General features: G+C 45.4%; 3 protein-coding genes across 3 annotated transcripts in view; 2 read left to right on the forward strand and 1 right to left on the reverse strand.

Annotated features, from left to right (window-relative positions):
* The window catches only part of LOC103371954 (ATP-binding cassette sub-family A member 1-like), a 50253-nt gene extending 47917 nt beyond the window's left edge, over positions 1–2336 (forward strand). Inside the window, exons 47-49 of the mRNA XM_008301452.1 lie at positions 14–106; positions 956–1199; positions 1411–2336. Of these exons, the coding sequence (XP_008299674.1) occupies positions 14–106; positions 956–1199; positions 1411–1563 (490 nt within the window). The 3' untranslated portion in view covers positions 1564–2336. The remainder of the gene's footprint in view (positions 1–13; positions 107–955; positions 1200–1410) is intronic.
* A 299-nt stretch (positions 2337–2635) lies between these two features.
* On the reverse strand, positions 2636–7577 carry nipsnap3a (nipsnap homolog 3A (C. elegans)). The gene is made up of 6 exons (XM_008301446.1): positions 7492–7577; positions 5614–5821; positions 5370–5531; positions 5147–5296; positions 4979–5065; positions 2636–3751 (listed from the first exon to the last, which is right to left on the reverse strand). The coding sequence occupies exons 1-6, from the start codon at positions 7558–7560 to the stop codon at positions 3675–3677; spliced, it is 753 nt and encodes a 250-aa protein (XP_008299668.1). The 5' UTR covers positions 7561–7577; the 3' UTR covers positions 2636–3674.
* Positions 7578–8378: 801 nt separating this feature from the next.
* noa1 (nitric oxide associated 1) lies at positions 8379–16140 on the forward strand. The gene is made up of 8 exons (XM_008301447.1): positions 8379–8660; positions 9815–10819; positions 11979–12248; positions 13665–13756; positions 14706–14837; positions 15305–15421; positions 15503–15620; positions 15708–16140. The coding sequence occupies exons 1-8, from the start codon at positions 8435–8437 to the stop codon at positions 15953–15955; spliced, it is 2208 nt and encodes a 735-aa protein (XP_008299669.1). The 5' UTR covers positions 8379–8434; the 3' UTR covers positions 15956–16140.
* The last annotated feature ends 562 nt before the right edge of the window (positions 16141–16702 follow it).

Here is a 16702-nt window from a genome sequence, read left to right on the forward strand (position 1 = left end):
TTGTGTGTTGCAGTATGGAGGAGTGTGAGGCTCTGTGCACCAGAATGGCCATCATGGTGAACGGCAGGTTCAGATGTCTCGGCAGCGTCCAACATCTGAAGAACAGGTAATGCAGTGTCTCTGTGACACAGACGAATTATAGAAGACATACTTCTGAAAGTGATGCGTTAAAGCTGCGTTCTGTCTGAGTTTATGGTCTCCGTTGCTGGTTTCAAGTCTCCTCCAACACAGCATGTTGTTCCCTGAGTAAATGATGGTGCTGTTTAGAGGATAACAGACCATAAAGCAGAGGACGCTTTAGGGCAGTTGTCGGAGAAGGCAACAGAATTCCAAACTCGAGGTTTCAGACCAGCTGTACGAAAACCAACGAATGATGTCACGTCAGCTGTGTCCGCCTTTATATCCAGTCTGTGATGAACCAGAGAAATATTCAAACTGTTCTTTGTTTTTGACTTCAACACAAAAATATGCAGCACAAACAGATGGATTTGTTTAATTAGTTGTGTTTAAATGAATCAGCTGCTCATTGAAGACCTTTTCCACACAGTACCAATGTTGTGATTCGACTGCTCGGACAGCGGGACCATCTTTAAGACTCCTGTCTTATTTTCCCTCACTGTGGGCTCATTCTCACTGCAGTGTAAAGTCCTGCACCTCTCTGCTCTGTGGAAACACTGCCTGCAGTTCATCTGAGTCAGTCGTAGAGATTCAGTTGTGCTGAGAGTTGAAGATGTTTGTGGCTTTTACAGAATCTGGTTTTCGCAAACGATTTATTTCTGGAGGATATTTTTAACGAGACATGAAGAATAGAGAGATTTCAAAGAAATGTGGATTTAGTTACGGTTTCTGACTGAACTACACACATGATTAGTTTAAGGATTGTTGGAAAGATAAAAATGTCGTGATCTTCCTGTTTAAATTTTTTTTGAGATAACATGCTGGTTTTGTGCGTCAGGTTTGGCGACGGTTACACCATCATTCTGCGGGTGGCAGGGCTCGACCCCGACCTGCTGCCCGTCATGAAGTTCATCGAGAGTGAGCTGAGCGGCAGCACGCTAAAGGAGAAGCACCGCAACATGCTGCAGTACCAGCTGCCCTCATCGCTCACCTCCCTCGCTCACATCTTCTCCATCCTCGCCCAGAACAAAGACACGCTCCACATCGAGGACTACTCCGTCACCCAGACCACACTGGACCAGGTAAACACACACCTGATACACACACTCTGAACACACAAGTTCAATTCAATTAAATTTAGAAAACTTTATTTGTCCCCTGGGGGCAATTTAAACCACATAGAGCAGTTGGATCAACTAATAAATCATTTAAGGGACATAAATAAGCTGCTACACCTGACAGGGCTGATTGGAAATGTGGTCCACAGATGACTGAGGCTGCTTGTGGTTTCAGGTGTTTGTGAACTTTGCGAAGGACCAGAGTGACGACTATCACTCCAAAGACAACTCTGTGAGGCGGAAAGACGTCGCCATCGAGGTTCCGTCACTGAGCTCCACCTGCGGAGCCGCCACAGCGGGAGGTGGGTTGAGGGAGAGTGTCATGTGACCACGCACATGATGTCTTGCAACATTTGGAGGCTGCAGCTTCGGCCTGGACTCACCCGGGGCAGGATGGTCCTCCTCACCTGTTGTAATGCCATACCGATCTGAACACGGCGGTGGGCGGAGTCACCTGCTGCCTTATGCCAGTCAATGCAAATGATTTTGTGTGTCGGCGAGTGGCTCGCTGACCACACTAAGTAAAAACTTGAATGAGTGCCTTCAGACCTCCTGCAGCTGCGACGCCTTCCTTCACTTCCTGATTGAAGCTGAAGGACTTGAGCATCTGCTGAAGCTACGATGAAGAATCTGAATCATTTCAAACGGCCAAGGGCTCGACTGCAAAATCACACTTTTAAAAACATTTGATTCCATTTTTATTGTCAGACTTTTATTTATATGTGTAGTTGAAACAGAAATTTGTTGTTTTAACAGCCAATCAGAGCGTTTGACACAGGAAGAGTTGATTGATTTTCTAGTTTTTTAAGAAAAGATGATGAAAGAGCAGATTTGTTAGTTTGGGTGTGAAACAGTGAAATACCTCATCAGCTCCTGAAAGCACACTACAGTATTGATTGATCAGGGATTGATCGGTGATCGCCCTTGTGTGACAGCAGCTGATCAGACTGCAGCACTTTAAGTGTTCAAAACATCCGTTTGTCTTTGCACTGAAATCAAACCTGCCTTCTTCTGATCATGTTCATTGATTGTGCAGCTGATGGAAGACGAACTGTTACGACCCCGAACTACCAGAATTAAAATGAAACAAATCTCCAGCTTCTCCCGCCTCTTTCATTCAAACTGTCGGTCGGCCTGGGCCTCCTTCATCAATGTTTGGTGGAGAAAAAAGTGCAGTTGTAGGAATCTCAAGCTCTAAATGTTCTCCGTCAGTTTCTTCAGTAAGTCGGATCGTCTGTTGTCCAACAGAAACCTGCTTCTGTTGGTTCTTTAATTAAACATTCAGTCTGCAGGTTGCTGATTAAATCTGTCTTTACATACAGTTGCTTGAGAATTAACTTTTCATTTCATAAAATTGTCAAACATCAATTCACTCTCAGTAACTGCAAGGAAGCATTAAATATGAAATAGATTGTTTTTATTGATTTAGGATTATTGTCACTACAGTTTCAGAACTGAATTTAATGCTTTGAAACAAAAACCCACCAACAGGATTGAAATGCATGTGACCATCCCGGACAGGCCCCCATTGGTTATGACATGGCTCAGGTGGCCACAACAAAAGGGAGACGCACCAGATAAAATAGGAAAAATCTAAGTAAATACTCGCAATTGGTTAGCATTGTCGCCTCGCAGCCAGAAGATCCCCAGTGAGGACACCCGGGATCTTTCTGCGTGGAGTCTCCATGTTCTCCCAGTGCAGCGTGGGTTCTCTCCAGGTTCCTCCCACAGTCCAAAAACATGCAGCCAGCTGCCTCTATTGCTGGCCTATAGCTGCTCTCCATCTGCTGTCCCCTACCCCACCCCCAAGGTCTTCACATTACTATGTTAAGCACTGTGAGATGACATATGTTGTAAACTGTGCTTTACAAATAAAATTGAATTGAATTTATGACATGGCTCTGGTAAAACCAAGAGTTGTCAGCTAGGAAATGTTTTATTTCTTAAACCAGGTGTTCCTGGTCACCCTAAGGAGGCACCTACAGAGCCAATAGAAATACACCAACCCACAGACCCAAATCATGATATAAAATTACATTTTCAAGTCATTTCATGGCGTTTCCTAGTTAATAAAGTTGAGATCTAAACACTGAAATTAAAACAGAAGAGAAACAGAGAAGGAATATTTCCTCCCAAACATGAGTGCACCGTCTCAGTTTATTATTTAGACAGTTTTAGCAGAAGGAACAAATCAGTTTTCTATCAGCAGAGCTCGACTTTATGCCCCGCTCAACCCAGCATGCACACCTCAGGATTGGATGCCGCCACTGTCACTTAAACACTTTACGGTGTTAAGAGTTGACTTCAGTTAGCAATGGCTCCTCAGCATCCTCACAGAATGTCATGTGACTGTAAATACAGAACTGCAGAAGCTCACAAGGGTCAAGTTTAACATCAGCTGAACCTTCCGTTGCTGCCATGGAAACACAGGACCGGAGGTTACTTCATGGGCGAGAAAGGACACGGAAACATGAGCTGATTCCTCTGAGAGTCGAGATGGACGACACTGTTTCTGACTGAGAGACACAAACACACATCTGTTAGAGTTTGAGTTCATGCAGGTCTCCGTGCATGACGTTATTTCTAGAATAATGTTTGTCCTGTTACATTCAGTGGTTCTACAGTATCAGACACTGAAATATCATATGACTCTAATCTGCATCACATCACAGTAATCAGATTAATTCTAACTCAAACAATAGAGCATTTGCACCAATGTCAAATTAAAAACCGCCAGTTTAGATTTACTTTGTTAAACATTCAGACCCCACAGTAGGAACTCAGTGCAACAAAATTCCATTTAACTTTTGTTTTTTTCAATAATTCGTATGTCCACCTTTATTTCTGCTGACAGATCCAATCCTCCTCAGCTTGGAGGATACCAGAGTCCTCAAACTTCTCAACAGATGTCATTCTTTCAGCTGCTCTTTGCTTCTCTTTAAAATATCCAAAAGGTGTTGTGTTGGATTCATGTCAGGACCCACACTGTCCAGGTCGTAGTTTTAACTTTGTTCTTGTGTAGAAGCGCTCATGTGATTTGGTTCTTTGGATGGTTCTCATGCTGGATAATTCCTCTTCTACCAAACTTCTGCAGACTAAGAGTCATGCTGTCAGCCAGTACTTTAGTTTATCTACAGACATTCATGGTGCATCTATAGATATTGTTTCCTCAACACGTTCTGCTCTCATGCAGCCTCACATCATCACACTTCCACCTCCAGGCTTCACTGTCAGGACGATGCATCCACTGTGGTCGTCCTGGTCAGGTTCACACCAAACATGCTGGACTCCATCTGAGCCCAACACATTTATCTTCATCTGACCAGAGAATGTTCTCCAACATTCATCAAGCTTCTGTTCATGTTCTTCAGCAACTTTAATCTAGAAGTTTTGTTCTGAAGAGAACTTCTTTTTCTTGTCCTCCATCCATAGTGCTTGATGTTCTGACGTGTCCTGCACAGCTCGTTTTAGAACCATGTTCATGCAGTTAGGCTGACTTGAAATCACTGGTGGACTCGGTTTAGTTTCAGTGATCAAAGGTTTTCCAGTTGGGGATCACAGCTGGAGCACTTTTGTTTAGTTTTGACTATAAGGCCTGCACTCCCTGCGGCTGTACACTGTAGGAATTCATGTTTCTGTCAGTAAAAGATGCTTGTCGTTTCACCCTGAACAGAATCATGTTCCAGCAGAAACTGTTTGTAGAGAGTTTCACCATGTGCAGCTTTGTGGGGGCAAAGTCTCACCTGCAGCGACCACTCTGGCGTCAGTGTGAGCTTTGTGTCGAACTTCAGCCCGCTGGTCAGCGCTCTCGAACCACCAGAGGGCGTGAACTGCCCGGGACAAACACAGTGACATCATTAACTGTGCAGTGATGTCATTAACCCCAACACAGTGGGCTGGTTCTTTCCTACCTCTGTTTAGCGGTCCAAACTCGCTGTGGAAAGCTCCCATCAACTTGCCGTACCCCGGTGCATCATGGGCGGTGATGGCGGCCTGGAAGGCGTTGCCCCAAACCGCTGGACCACCAGGACGCATCTGGAAGGACGCCAGCTCGTACACACCTGAAACACAAACACCTGCTGCTACAGCCAGGTGATGTCACTGAAACGTGTCACAGCAGAGGGCGGGGCTTACCACCATCACGCGGTGGCTTCTGCAGGCGGCTCCAAGGAACCAGGTAGGTGACCTCGTTGTCCTGAGACGTCAGCATCGGTATGGCTTTGGAGATGTACTCGGAGATCCAGGAGGGGTCCTGAGCCAGAGCCGCCCGAACACCTGCCCGCTGAGAGAAGCTGTCTAAAGGGGAGAGTTACACTTTAAAGACCAAGGAAGAGAAGAACCGTATGATTCAGCCCCAGAAGAAGAGGAGGGTTCTCACCATACTTCCATATATGGAACACCTTGTTCAGGCCGCCATACTCAACGCTCCAGTAGCCAATCAGCTCGGAGTGTGCGGTGCGCAGGTGGATCTTCTCATTGGTCAGCTTGAGGAAGGCGGCGTTCTGGTCCGGTCGGATGCAGTAGGTGCGGAACTCATAGAAGGTAGAGTGTTCCTGCTGGGGGCCGGTAGAGAGGCGCGCACGAGGCTGCAGAGAGGACAAAACACAGCAGAGGTCTCACTCTGACAGGAGAACAGAACCAGGTGCTGGACACTTGTATAATTAATAAAACTGTATGATCTGAACGTTCATCTTTAGATGTGACATGTCAGTTTGTAGCATTAATCTTCTGTCTCTACCCTTTGGCTGCAGCTTTAAATGTTCCTCTATCAATAACTGACTTGACAACATGTTGTCCACATCCTTTGAGTGTTTTGTTTCTGCTGGAGCTTTTAACAGTCTGTGTCCAGATACTCTCATCAGCCTCCTTTAAAGTCTCTGTTGCCGACCGCTTGCTTAAAGGTAACTTTGGATTGTTGGGTTCTCTGTTTAAAATTCCTAAAGTCTTCACCTTGCTATGTTAAACACTGTGAGACGACATATGTTGTGAACTGCGCTATATAAATAAAATAAAATTGAATTGAATTGAATTGCTGTGTTGATGTGATCAGCTGTGGGAGTTGATGAACTGCTGTTAGGCTGCAAAGATTAATCAATGAACTGTCAACTATTGAATTAACCATCAAGCGTTCTGATAATCAATTAATCAGTCAGTCTAAGTGACTTCTTAACAACAGCTGTTTAAATTCAGTGATGTCAGCTTCTTAAATGTGAATAGTTTCTGGTTTCTTTCCTCCTCTGTGACAGTAAACTGAAGATCTTTGGAAATAGTGACTGTAGATTCTCAGTCATCCAGATCATGGTAATCACAGGAGCTTCAGTAGAAATCAACTCTCTTGTAGGTTCTTGAAGACGTTTCACCTCTCATCCAAGAGGCTCCTTCAGTTCTGAACTGGAGAACTGAACTCCAGAACCTACAAAAGAAGTCCAGTTGATTCCTACTGAAGCTCCTATGGTCTCTGGACAAAACAAGACATTTAAGGAATCATTGATCCACATTGTGCAATTGTCTGACATATTAGAGACCAAACAGCTGAACGATTTGTCCAGAAAAGAGTCCACATATTAATGCACAGTGGAAATGGTTAGTTTCAGTCCTGAACAGCAGCTGATGCTGGAACGTTTCAATTTGAAGTGGACTCAGGTTCCTGCTGCCACCTGCTGGACTCCATGAGATACTGCAGCTCCGAGCTACGTGACTGTGAACCATAAACCAGTGTTAGAGTGTACCTGTGTGTGTGTGTGTGTGTGTGTGTGTGTGTGTGTGTGTGTGTGTGTGTGTGTGTGTGTGTGTGTTTGAGATGGTTTGATATGAAACCTGCTGGTGCACAAATCAAACACTCCACTCGGACCCTGTGCAACCTGTCACTGTGCTGCTCTGTGAGCTGTTTTCTCTACGGGGCCCCTCAGCTGCTGGTTAATTTTAAACTGCTGGTTCTGACTTGGAGCTCAGATCAGTCCAAAGATCAGCGGCCCGCAACCGACAAACATCTGGGATGAACTCCACACAGCAGAAACTGCAGATCTGTTTCTGAGAGTCTGCAGGGAAACTGAGACTGAGAAACAGCAGAAGAGCATCTTCATTCCGGAGGTTCAGGAGTCCAGACTGCAGCACACTTACTGCAAAACAGTCTGGTTCCGAGAGTTTCTGGTCCCTTTCTGGTTTGTTTCTGAAGTATTTCATGTCTGTTTCTGGTTACTTTCTGGTCTGGTCTTATTCTGATCTGGTTCTGTGTGTTTGTTGTAGGTGAACTCACCTGAGCAGCAGCAGCAGCAGCAGCAGCAGCAGGTCTGAGCAGCAGAGCAGCAGGTCTGAGCTTCAACATGTTGACAGTAAAGTGACGGAAAGACTCGAACAGCAGAAGAGAAAGAGGAAGCACAGATCCTCAGTAGACACGAGGTCTCACTCCGCTCATGAAGGAATCAACTCCAGAGTCTCACACAAAAAAGACACTGAGCTGTCGCATATTATTATTATTATTGGGCTGCAAGGTGGCGCAGTTGGTAGCACTGTTGCCTCGCAGCAAGAAGGTTGCCGGTTCGCGTCCCGGTGGGGACCGGAATCTTTCTGCATGGAGTTTCCATGTTCTCCGGCTTCCTCCCACAAGGTCCAAAAACATGTTGAGGTTAATTGGCGATTGTAAATTGTCCGTAGGTGTGAATGTGAGTGTGCTTGGTTGTCTGTCTCTAAGTGTAGCCCTGTGATAGACTGGTTACCTGTCCAGGGTGTCCCCTGCCTTCGCCCTAAGTCGGCTGGGATAGGCTCCAGCCCCCCCGCGACCCTAATGAGGATTAAGCGGTGTATAGAAAATGGATGGATGGAATTATTATTATTATCATCATCATTATTATGATTATTATGATTATAATATATATAATTGAATTTCCCTTCTGGGATGAATAAAGTATTTTTCATTCTTTCATTTCATTTCATGATGATGATGATGATTATTATTATGTTTACTGTGATTCATACTAATCATAATGATAACAACAATAATACTCATAACAATTCTAACTGTTGTTTTTGTTGAAACTTCGTGTTTCGGTTCCTGACTTGTGCCTCAGAGTGAGACCTCCTGTCCTCGCGCTCTCCAGCCACAGGCAGCTGTGACGCCATGACGCTCTACGTCACATCGAGGAAGTGGCGCTGCGGCGGTATCGTGAGGTCGTTTGTCAGAGTGCGCGTGTGGCCTCACCATGCTGAAGGTGCTCCAAGTGTGTGTCCGCCGCCAGGTGTGTGTCCGCCGTCAGATGTGTGTCCGCCGCCAAGTGTGTGTCCGCCCCCAGGTGTGGAGCAGCGGGAGTTCCGCCGCTCAGAGGGGAACCGAGGCGGCGGAGGGTCGCAGTGAGACCCGGGGAAGAGTCCATAGCTGCATAGTGGACCCGAACCTGCAGGAGCAGTTCGTCTTCCTGGACTTTACAGGTGAGAGTAGTTGAGGGAAACTTCACCTTTCTCCAAACTTAAATGATGTAAAACCTGTCAGACATTCCAGGTGTTCATTAAACACACCTTCATGTTTATCAAAGATTTATAGTGTTGTTGTTTAATGCAAATCGGATTTTTGTTCCCGTACAGAGCTTAACAAATGTAAAAACACCAGTATGTAGAAGCTCTTTCATCAAAATATTTTAATACTAAAATAAAATCATTATTGTTCACAGCTTTAGAAAAAACAGTAAAGCACATTATTGTTTCTTGATTGAGATGTCAAATTATCGTTATTTACTTGGATTCCTGAACAGAAAAAATAATTTTAGTGGTTGAATGTTTTGCTTGATTCAGTTCTGACTTCTCAGAGAAGCTCAGTGAGCCGGCTCAGATTTGGGTATAAAAAGGTGTTAAAGGCTAAAAGCTTAATGGGAAAATATTACAGCTTAAGTCAGTGATTCTAATCGAGTTGAGGCCAGCAGAGAAGGCCTTGCTGGCCCTGACGGCACACCACTGGATGGAGTACATTCAAAGATTGATCGCACAAAACTTTAATCTAAAGCAAATCTGTGGGAACAGCAAGAAACTATCTGGAACCCAAAAACAAAAGAGAGACTGTCGAGAAGCACATAAAAACAATGCAAACTGCGATCAAGGTCAAAGGAGGCCGTCCAAAATATGACATTTTTTGGTTATTATGTGTGAAAAAGGACTATTTAGTTGTTTGTTATTTGCCAGATAAATAACTTTTTTAGTTTTAAGCTAGTTTCTGAAAGCTTAAAAATATTTGTTTGCTTGTTTTTGGGGCAGTTGGTCTAATAAATTTGTAAAGCCCCGTATATACTGGTCAAATCTGAACTACGTTGTCCTACAGAGACGGGAGTCTTTAAAACTGTCCCTGATTTGTTAAACCTTTTTTCTGTTTTACAAAAAGGGGGAACAAAGGGTGGGATGATATACAGTATAAAAGTTTGGATGTGGACCTGCTCTCATGTGGTCTATATGCAACAGAGAGCTGATAAATCTGTGACATTTCCCTTAAGTTTCCCTTTAACTCCATCGTGCTCGTGTGAGACAGCCGTACAGGTGATGTGCAGGTGAGGCTCTGTGGTGAACGTCTCTTCTTCTCTTCTTCTGTCCTGGTCCAGATCCAGAGGACAACTCCCCTCTGGAGGAGAGACACCTCCTCCGTCAACTCAGCACTGCCTCTACTGCTGCTGGTTCTCCTGGTTCTGCTGCTGGTTCTCCTGGTTCTGCTGCTGGATCTCCTGGTTCTGCTGCCCACTTGTCCCATCAGAAGCAGCTGCGATCTCTGGAGCATCAGCTGCAGGTGTTAAGGGGCGGGGCCCAGCAGGAGGCAGAGCTGGACTCCCTCATCCAATTCGAGGATGTGGACTTCCCGCTGGACAACAGCGTCACAGCCACAAAGAAGAAGAAGAAGAAGAAGAAGGATGCAGGGGGGAAAGGCGGGCACAAAATCTTTGGGACCCCTGACGTAGACGAGCCAGTCAGCGACACCTGCTGCTCGGGCTGCGGCGCCGTGCTACACTGCACTGCCACCAACGTCCCCGGATACCTGCCCAGTGAGAAGTTCAAGGTGCTGCAGCAGGAGCAGCGTTTGGGTGAAGCCACCTGCCAGCGCTGCCACCTGCTGACTCATCACCACCAGGCGCTGAACCTGCAGCTGTCCAGAGAGCAGTACAAAGACGTCGTGCGGCAGGTCCGGCCCCACAAGGCGCTGGTGCTGCTTGTGGTCGACCTGCTGGACCTACCTGACTCTATCATCCCCGGCCTGTCTGAGCTGGTGGGGGGCAATAAACACATCGTTGTCCTCGGCAACAAGGTCGACCTGCTGCCCTCAGATGCGCCCAACTACCTGCAGCGCATCAAGCGGCAGCTGTCGCAGTACTGCCAGGACGCCGGCTTCGGCACTCAGGTGACTGATGTGCACCTGATCAGCGCTAAGACCGGGTACGGTGTGGAGGGCCTGATCTCCAGCCTGCAGCGGTCCTGGAGGTACAAAGGTGACGTGTACCTGGTGGGCTGTGCCAACGCCGGCAAGTCCACGCTCTTCAACACGCTGCTCGAGTCCGACTACTGCAAGTCCAGAGCCGCCGACGTCATCAGCAAAGCCACCATCTCCCCCTGGCCCGGTCAGAACCAGACTCCATTTACTTTTCCTCAGCTTTAACGTTCGCCTCCCGTCACACACAGACGGGATGCAGCGTCTGATGCTGAATTCAGCCTGAACGTGGTGGTACTGATATGAACATGTTAACCCTCTGAACCCGTCTCATTGCTCACCGTGGGTTCATTTTTCACTGCAGTAAAAAGTCTTGCAAACAGCACAACCATGGCTAGAAGGAGAAGGAGCCCAGAAACGTCCTCTTAGCAGTATGACACAGTTATAATGAAAGAAATCAGAAAAAAAAGATTATTTGTTTAACAAAAATGTGAAAGTCTTGGAGTCAACATGTCCAACATTTTTCCAAGTGTCTAAAGATGTTGCCAACACTGGAAACAAATGGAGGCTCCACATACTATAGATATTTATCTATCTCCATGTTTCCAACCTCTCCAGACTTTTCCTCTCTGCTCTGCTCATCAGCTGTAGAAAGATGTTCCACCATCAGCTGTAGAAAGATGTTCCACCATCAGCAGTAGAAAGATGTTCCACCATCAGATGTAGAAAGATGTTCTACCATCAGCTGTAGAAAGATGTTCCACCATCAGCTGTAGAAAGATGTTCCACCATCAGCTGTAGAAAGATGTTCCACCATGCTGAATGTACCTTCAACAACTTGCTCCTCTGTTCACTGGTTCTTTAGTCATGCTGCATTTATTTTAATAAGTTGTGCTGAGGAGGATTTATTTTTTTATTTTTTTTATTTTTACAGAATCAGTTTACAGTAAGTTGTTTAGTTTTGGAGAACTTTTGAATGACACATGTAGAATACAGTGATTTTGATGAAATACCACATTTTCTAGCTGAGATGTGGATTTTCCTGATGGAGCTCCACATCACCGATGATGTGTTCAGGCAATATCTGAAAGCTGATAATCCGAAGATATTTTTTTTCTGCTGCCTCAGTTTCTGGCTGATACATGTTTGGAGATTTTTCGGCATGTTTTGAGTTCAGAGGTTTAATAAAATCTGCCATGTATATCTCCAGCAGCTCATTTTAGTTTTCAGCTCCTAGTGTTTGGATGTTGCTTCATATCCTGTTGAATTATTGCCTCATTTGAAGTCCAGACATTCACTTGCTTCATGTCTGTCTCTCTCTGCTTTCATTACCGTCGTGTTGCGTTCAGGGACGACTCTGAACCTGCTGAAGTTTCCCATCATCAACCCGACTCCATACAGGATGTTCCAGCGGCGGCAGCGTCTGCAGGAGGCGTCGCAGCAGACGGAGGCGGAGCTGTCGCAGGACGAGCTGCAGCAGCTGCAGCGTCTCAGCAGACAGGGCTACTTGGTGGGTCGGGTCGGCAAGACGTTCCGGACCAACACACCCCCACTGGACGAGATCCAGTTCGATCCTGACAGTTTGGCGTTTGGAGAAGGCGGAGAGTCGACAGCGACAGGTGAGCAGAGATCTGACATAAACCAGCAGAGCTGTGGAGCTCAGATGGAGGCCTGGTGTTCTGCAGCGTTACAGGCGACTGAGCTGCTGCTGGTGGTCTGAGTGGAGCTCCTTCCTTCTCCACCTTTGGAACGTCCATGTATTCATGGAGGGTTTCCTCCAGGATAAAGCTGATAGTATGATGGGCTTCTAGCAGGTTGTGGTTTCTAATGGCTGATTGTGCAGCTGTGATGACGTCCAGTCCTGGTACCTGCTGAGGAGATGAATCCTCTGTCTGGGTTGGGTTACTTCCCTGTCTGATCTGATTTTCAGTCCTCTTGTTTCTGCCTGGCTGGTCCAGACAGAAACAAGCCTCCTGGAGTTATCTGTCTCAGATTTTAGTGTTTGTAACTTCTGTATTGGTCATTTGTTGCCCTCTTGTGCTAACTGTGCCTTTTCAGTAAACTTAGACATTTCTCCCAGGACTGGTAGATGTGCCGTCAGTTTCTGGAAGATCTGTTCACTTCTGTCCTTCAGTCCATCACCAGGGAAACTAACCAGTTTATTAATTGTCTTTCTTCAGCTGGTTCTGCTCTGTTGTGATATTTTAACAGTCACAAAATGGACATTTTGAGATCCTACTTCCTGAATAAATTAAAACGCTGATAAGCCTCATTTTCTGGTGTAGTGTTGGAAACAAAGATTACAAATCATCACAATCTGAGGACTGAAACAGGTCGACAGAAAGACTGAACTATCTGAGGAGAATCTGAAAGACTCGAACAAGTTCTGGATGATGCAAACCGGTTTGATCAGTGTGATTTGTCCAAACCTGTAAAACATGTGAACACCAAAGTTGTTTCTACATTTTACAGTCAAGAGATAAATTCAGCAGTTAAAATGTGACTGTATTAGAAAGTTGTATTGACACAGAGTGACTCATGTCCAGAAGATGCTCCTCGTATCAAATGTGTGTAAAAATGATCCTTTCATAACTTGTTCTGACCAACCACCATCACAGTCACTCCACCAGTCATCAGAAACCAGAAACACATCCACTGATTGTTTCTATGACTCTATGTCATCGTCATTAAACTGCTGCAGTTTTACTGTTCACACTATGATACATCCCATAATACTGATGCTCAAAGGTGGTTATAGAGAAAATGCTGCTGTACAAAAACACATTTCATCTTTAGATTATGACACCTGGATGGATATAGAACTGATTTGATTCTGATCTTTTTGTTGTTGTTGTTGTTGTTGTTGTACCAGAACTCAAATGTGATTTTCACCCTGAATATTGTCACATCTATCTCCTGTATTCATTAAGCATTAAGGCCCAGAAACTGTGGAAAAATTACATTAAAAAGTGTGTAACTTGGACCCTCCTATGCACTGTGAGGGCCGTAACTCTGACCTCTGTGTGACCTTCCAGCTCCCAGCAGGCCGAGTGTCGAGTTCACCCACAACGAGCTGAAGGACGCACACTGGCTGTACGACACGCCGGGAATCATGAAGGAGCTCGATGTGAGATCATTTGACCTGTTTCACCGTCAATTTCATCGCACGCAGTTAAAGCTTGTTGCAGCAGCAGCTGGTTATCAACTTTCCAACAGTCCTTGAACTAATCATCATGTGGTTCCATCATGGAAAAAACCATCTATCACAGTAGCCAAACTGTAAACATGATCCCACGCATACAACATTGAAGATGCTTTTGTCGCATACTGTGACGTCAAACTCCGTCTCCTCCCGTCTACATGCAAACGTAAAGACAGACTTTTTCCAAATCTCTACTTTGGCTGGAGTTGTCAGATATGATTGTCTTCGGTGACTTGTAGCTTCGTTTACCTGTAAACGCATTGAAATATCACCGTTTTTGCTGCGTGTAAACGGGGGCTCAGGGTGAAGGCAGGTTCACCTGGACAGGTAACCAGCCTATCACAGGGCTACACTTAGAGACAGACAACCAAGCACACTCACATTCACACCTACAGACAATTTACAATCACCAATTAACCTCAACATGTTTTTGGACTGTGGGAGGAAGCCGGAGAACCCGGAGAGAACCCACGCTGCACGGGGAGAACATGCAAACTCTTCACTGTAAAACTGATCAAAAATAAAGCATTTGTTGTAACTAGATTCTTTAAAACCACAATACTGTTCCCTTCTTAGCACGGCTGGTAAATTAAATACATTTTTCTTGTACAAATTTGAATCATTGAGGAAAAAATTAGCTTTCAGTATTGAAAAATGGTGCAGGAGTTCAGAGGGTTAAAGACTAAACAACGTCCAGGTTTAGATTGAAGAATCACTATCAGCTGCATGAGAAACGTGTCCACACTTATTCTTAGCTGTTTAACACTGAACCTCATGTTTTAATGTCCACATGATGCCGTAATCATGTCTTCAGTGCTTGACATCCTCCACCTCTGTCTCTCTCAATCTTACCGTGTGAATGTCTCTCGCCCAGATCCTCAGCCTGCTCAGCGAACACGAGGTGAGGTTGGTGGTTCCCACGCAGGCCATCGTCCCGCGAACGTTTGTGTTGAAGCCCGGGACGAGTTTGTTCATTGGAGCGCTCGCCAGGATCGACTACCTGCAGGTCAGAACGATGGACCACACTGATAGAAAGGACACTTCGTAACCTCAAGAAAAATAACCACTTGTTGGTGTTCGAAACAAAAATTCCAGATGAAAGATTGCTCGAGAACCTTAAAAGAAGCCCAATGAATGTTGAGACCCAGGACAAGGCCAGGACTACCGCAGTGAATGAATAGTCCTGACAGTGAAGCACAGAGGCATTTTCTGTCTCCTTGTGGTTTTTGTGGGTCTCTTTGTGGTCGTTTTGTGTCTGTCCTGACCATGTAGTCCTGACAGTGAAGCATAAAAGTGGGAGTGTGACGATATGATGCTGCATGAGTGCAAAAGGTGCTGAGGAAATGATGTTTGTTGATAGTTTTCTTCTTTTTAATTCAGATGATTGTGCTGCTGATTTAAATGGTCAGATTGACAAGTCTTGTCTTCTTTCTGATTGGTGGGTTATTGATCAGCTGACGGTGTCTTCTGCAGGGACCGACGTCCTGCTGGTTCTCAGTCATGGCCTCAAGTCGGGTCCCGGTCCACGTCACCATCCTAGAAAAAGCCGACGGCATCTACGAGAAGCATGCAGGACAAGTCTTGCTGGGGGTGAGTAACATGATTGGAGGGGTCATATGGTAGGAGGGGTCATATGGCTGGAGGGGTCACATGGTCTATTGGTGCATTCAGGTGCCTGTCGGAGGGTCTGAGAGGATGAAGGAGTTTCCAGTGTTGGTTCCCCAGGAGGTCAGAGTCAAGGGACGAGGACACCTGGAGGCTGCTGCTGACATCACGCTGTCATCTGCTGGTACGTACACCTGTCACTGTCTGTCCTTCTGTCTCACCTGTCCCTCTGCCTTCCCCATCTGTCTCACCTGTCTGTGTTGCTGTGCAGGCTGGGTGGCAGTAACGGCGGCGGAGGGCGATCAGCTGCTGTTGAAGGTTCACGGTCCGCAGACGGCAGGTTTCGATGTGAGAAAGCCGGCGCTGCTTCCTCACATCGTCTCTCTGAAAGGACAACGCATCCCCAAGTCTGTCGCCTACAAAACGGTGAAAGCTGCAGGACTGCTGAACGGAGGACTGTCGGTGAGCGGCACTGCGACGCTGCAGCTGATGAACAAGAAGAAAAAGAAGAAGAACTGAGTGGCACTGCGACGCTGCAGCAGACAAAGAAGAACGAAGCAGCATCCAGAGGCTGCAGCTGAAGAGGCGCTGAGGGCTGTGGTAGACACGTTTGTTTTGTTAGAACAGGACATGTTTCTTGTTCTATTATATTTGTTGTAATTTATCTTCATATATCAATAAACTTTTCGCATTTAGAACAGGAACTTGATGGTTTTTTTTTACCTGATGTGGCAGCAACACGCTCACATTTAAGACTTTGAACCCAAAACCTACCAGCAGGTTTCAAAGACGAGTTATCTAAAAAAATATATATATATAAAATCTCCAAAATAAGTCTATCATATAATAATTATCAGCCAGAAACCATAAAAACAGAAAGAATCAACAGATTTGCAGCTCTGTGATGGACCTTGAATGTCTCATCCTTATTAACGGGAAAAAAAAAAAAAGAAAGATCAAATCTGAACTTGTAATTGTGATTTTTATGTCATTTTATTTTACACATCTCATTTTAAAATGCAAAAAAAAGGATCAAATATAACATACTGGATCAGTGAACAGAGGAGCAAGCAGTTGGAAGATACATTCAGCATGGTGGAACATCTTTCTACAGCTGATGAGCAGAGTTTAGATGAAAAAATGGTTTGGAAAAATGTAAATAGTTTAATACCTATAGATTGTGGAGCCTCCGTTTTATCCAGTGTTAGTAACATCTGTGGACACTTGGAAGAATGTCAGACATGTTGATTCCAGTGACCTCATTTA

Source organism: Stegastes partitus, unplaced genomic scaffold (assembly GCF_000690725.1).
Source record: "Stegastes partitus isolate 25-593 unplaced genomic scaffold, Stegastes_partitus-1.0.2 Scaffold1673, whole genome shotgun sequence".
NCBI classification, from domain to species: domain Eukaryota; kingdom Metazoa; phylum Chordata; class Actinopteri; family Pomacentridae; genus Stegastes; species Stegastes partitus.

Bases quoted from the DNA above. Each gene is read 5' to 3' on its own strand.
- noa1 (XM_008301447.1), top strand. From the start codon at position 8,435: ATGCTGAAGGTGCTCCAAGTGTGTGTCCGCCGCCAGGTGTGTGTCCGC. The intron at 8,661-9,814 runs GTGAGAGTAGTT...GTCCTGGTCCAG, and splicing joins CGTCTTCCTGGACTTTACAG to ATCCAGAGGACAACTCCCCT. The intron at 14,838-15,304 runs GTCAGAACGATG...TGTCTTCTGCAG, and splicing joins CCAGGATCGACTACCTGCAG to GGACCGACGTCCTGCTGGTT.
- nipsnap3a (XM_008301446.1), bottom strand. From the start codon at position 7,560: ATGTTGAAGCTCAGACCTGCTGCTCTGCTGCTCAGACCTGCTGCTGCT. The intron at 5,822-7,491 runs GTGAGTTCACCT...TCCTCTCTGCAG, and splicing joins CTGCTGCTGCTGCTGCTCAG to CCTCGTGCGCGCCTCTCTAC. The intron at 5,297-5,369 runs GTAAGCCCCGCC...TTTGTGTTTCAG, and splicing joins GAAGCCACCGCGTGATGGTG to GTGTGTACGAGCTGGCGTCC.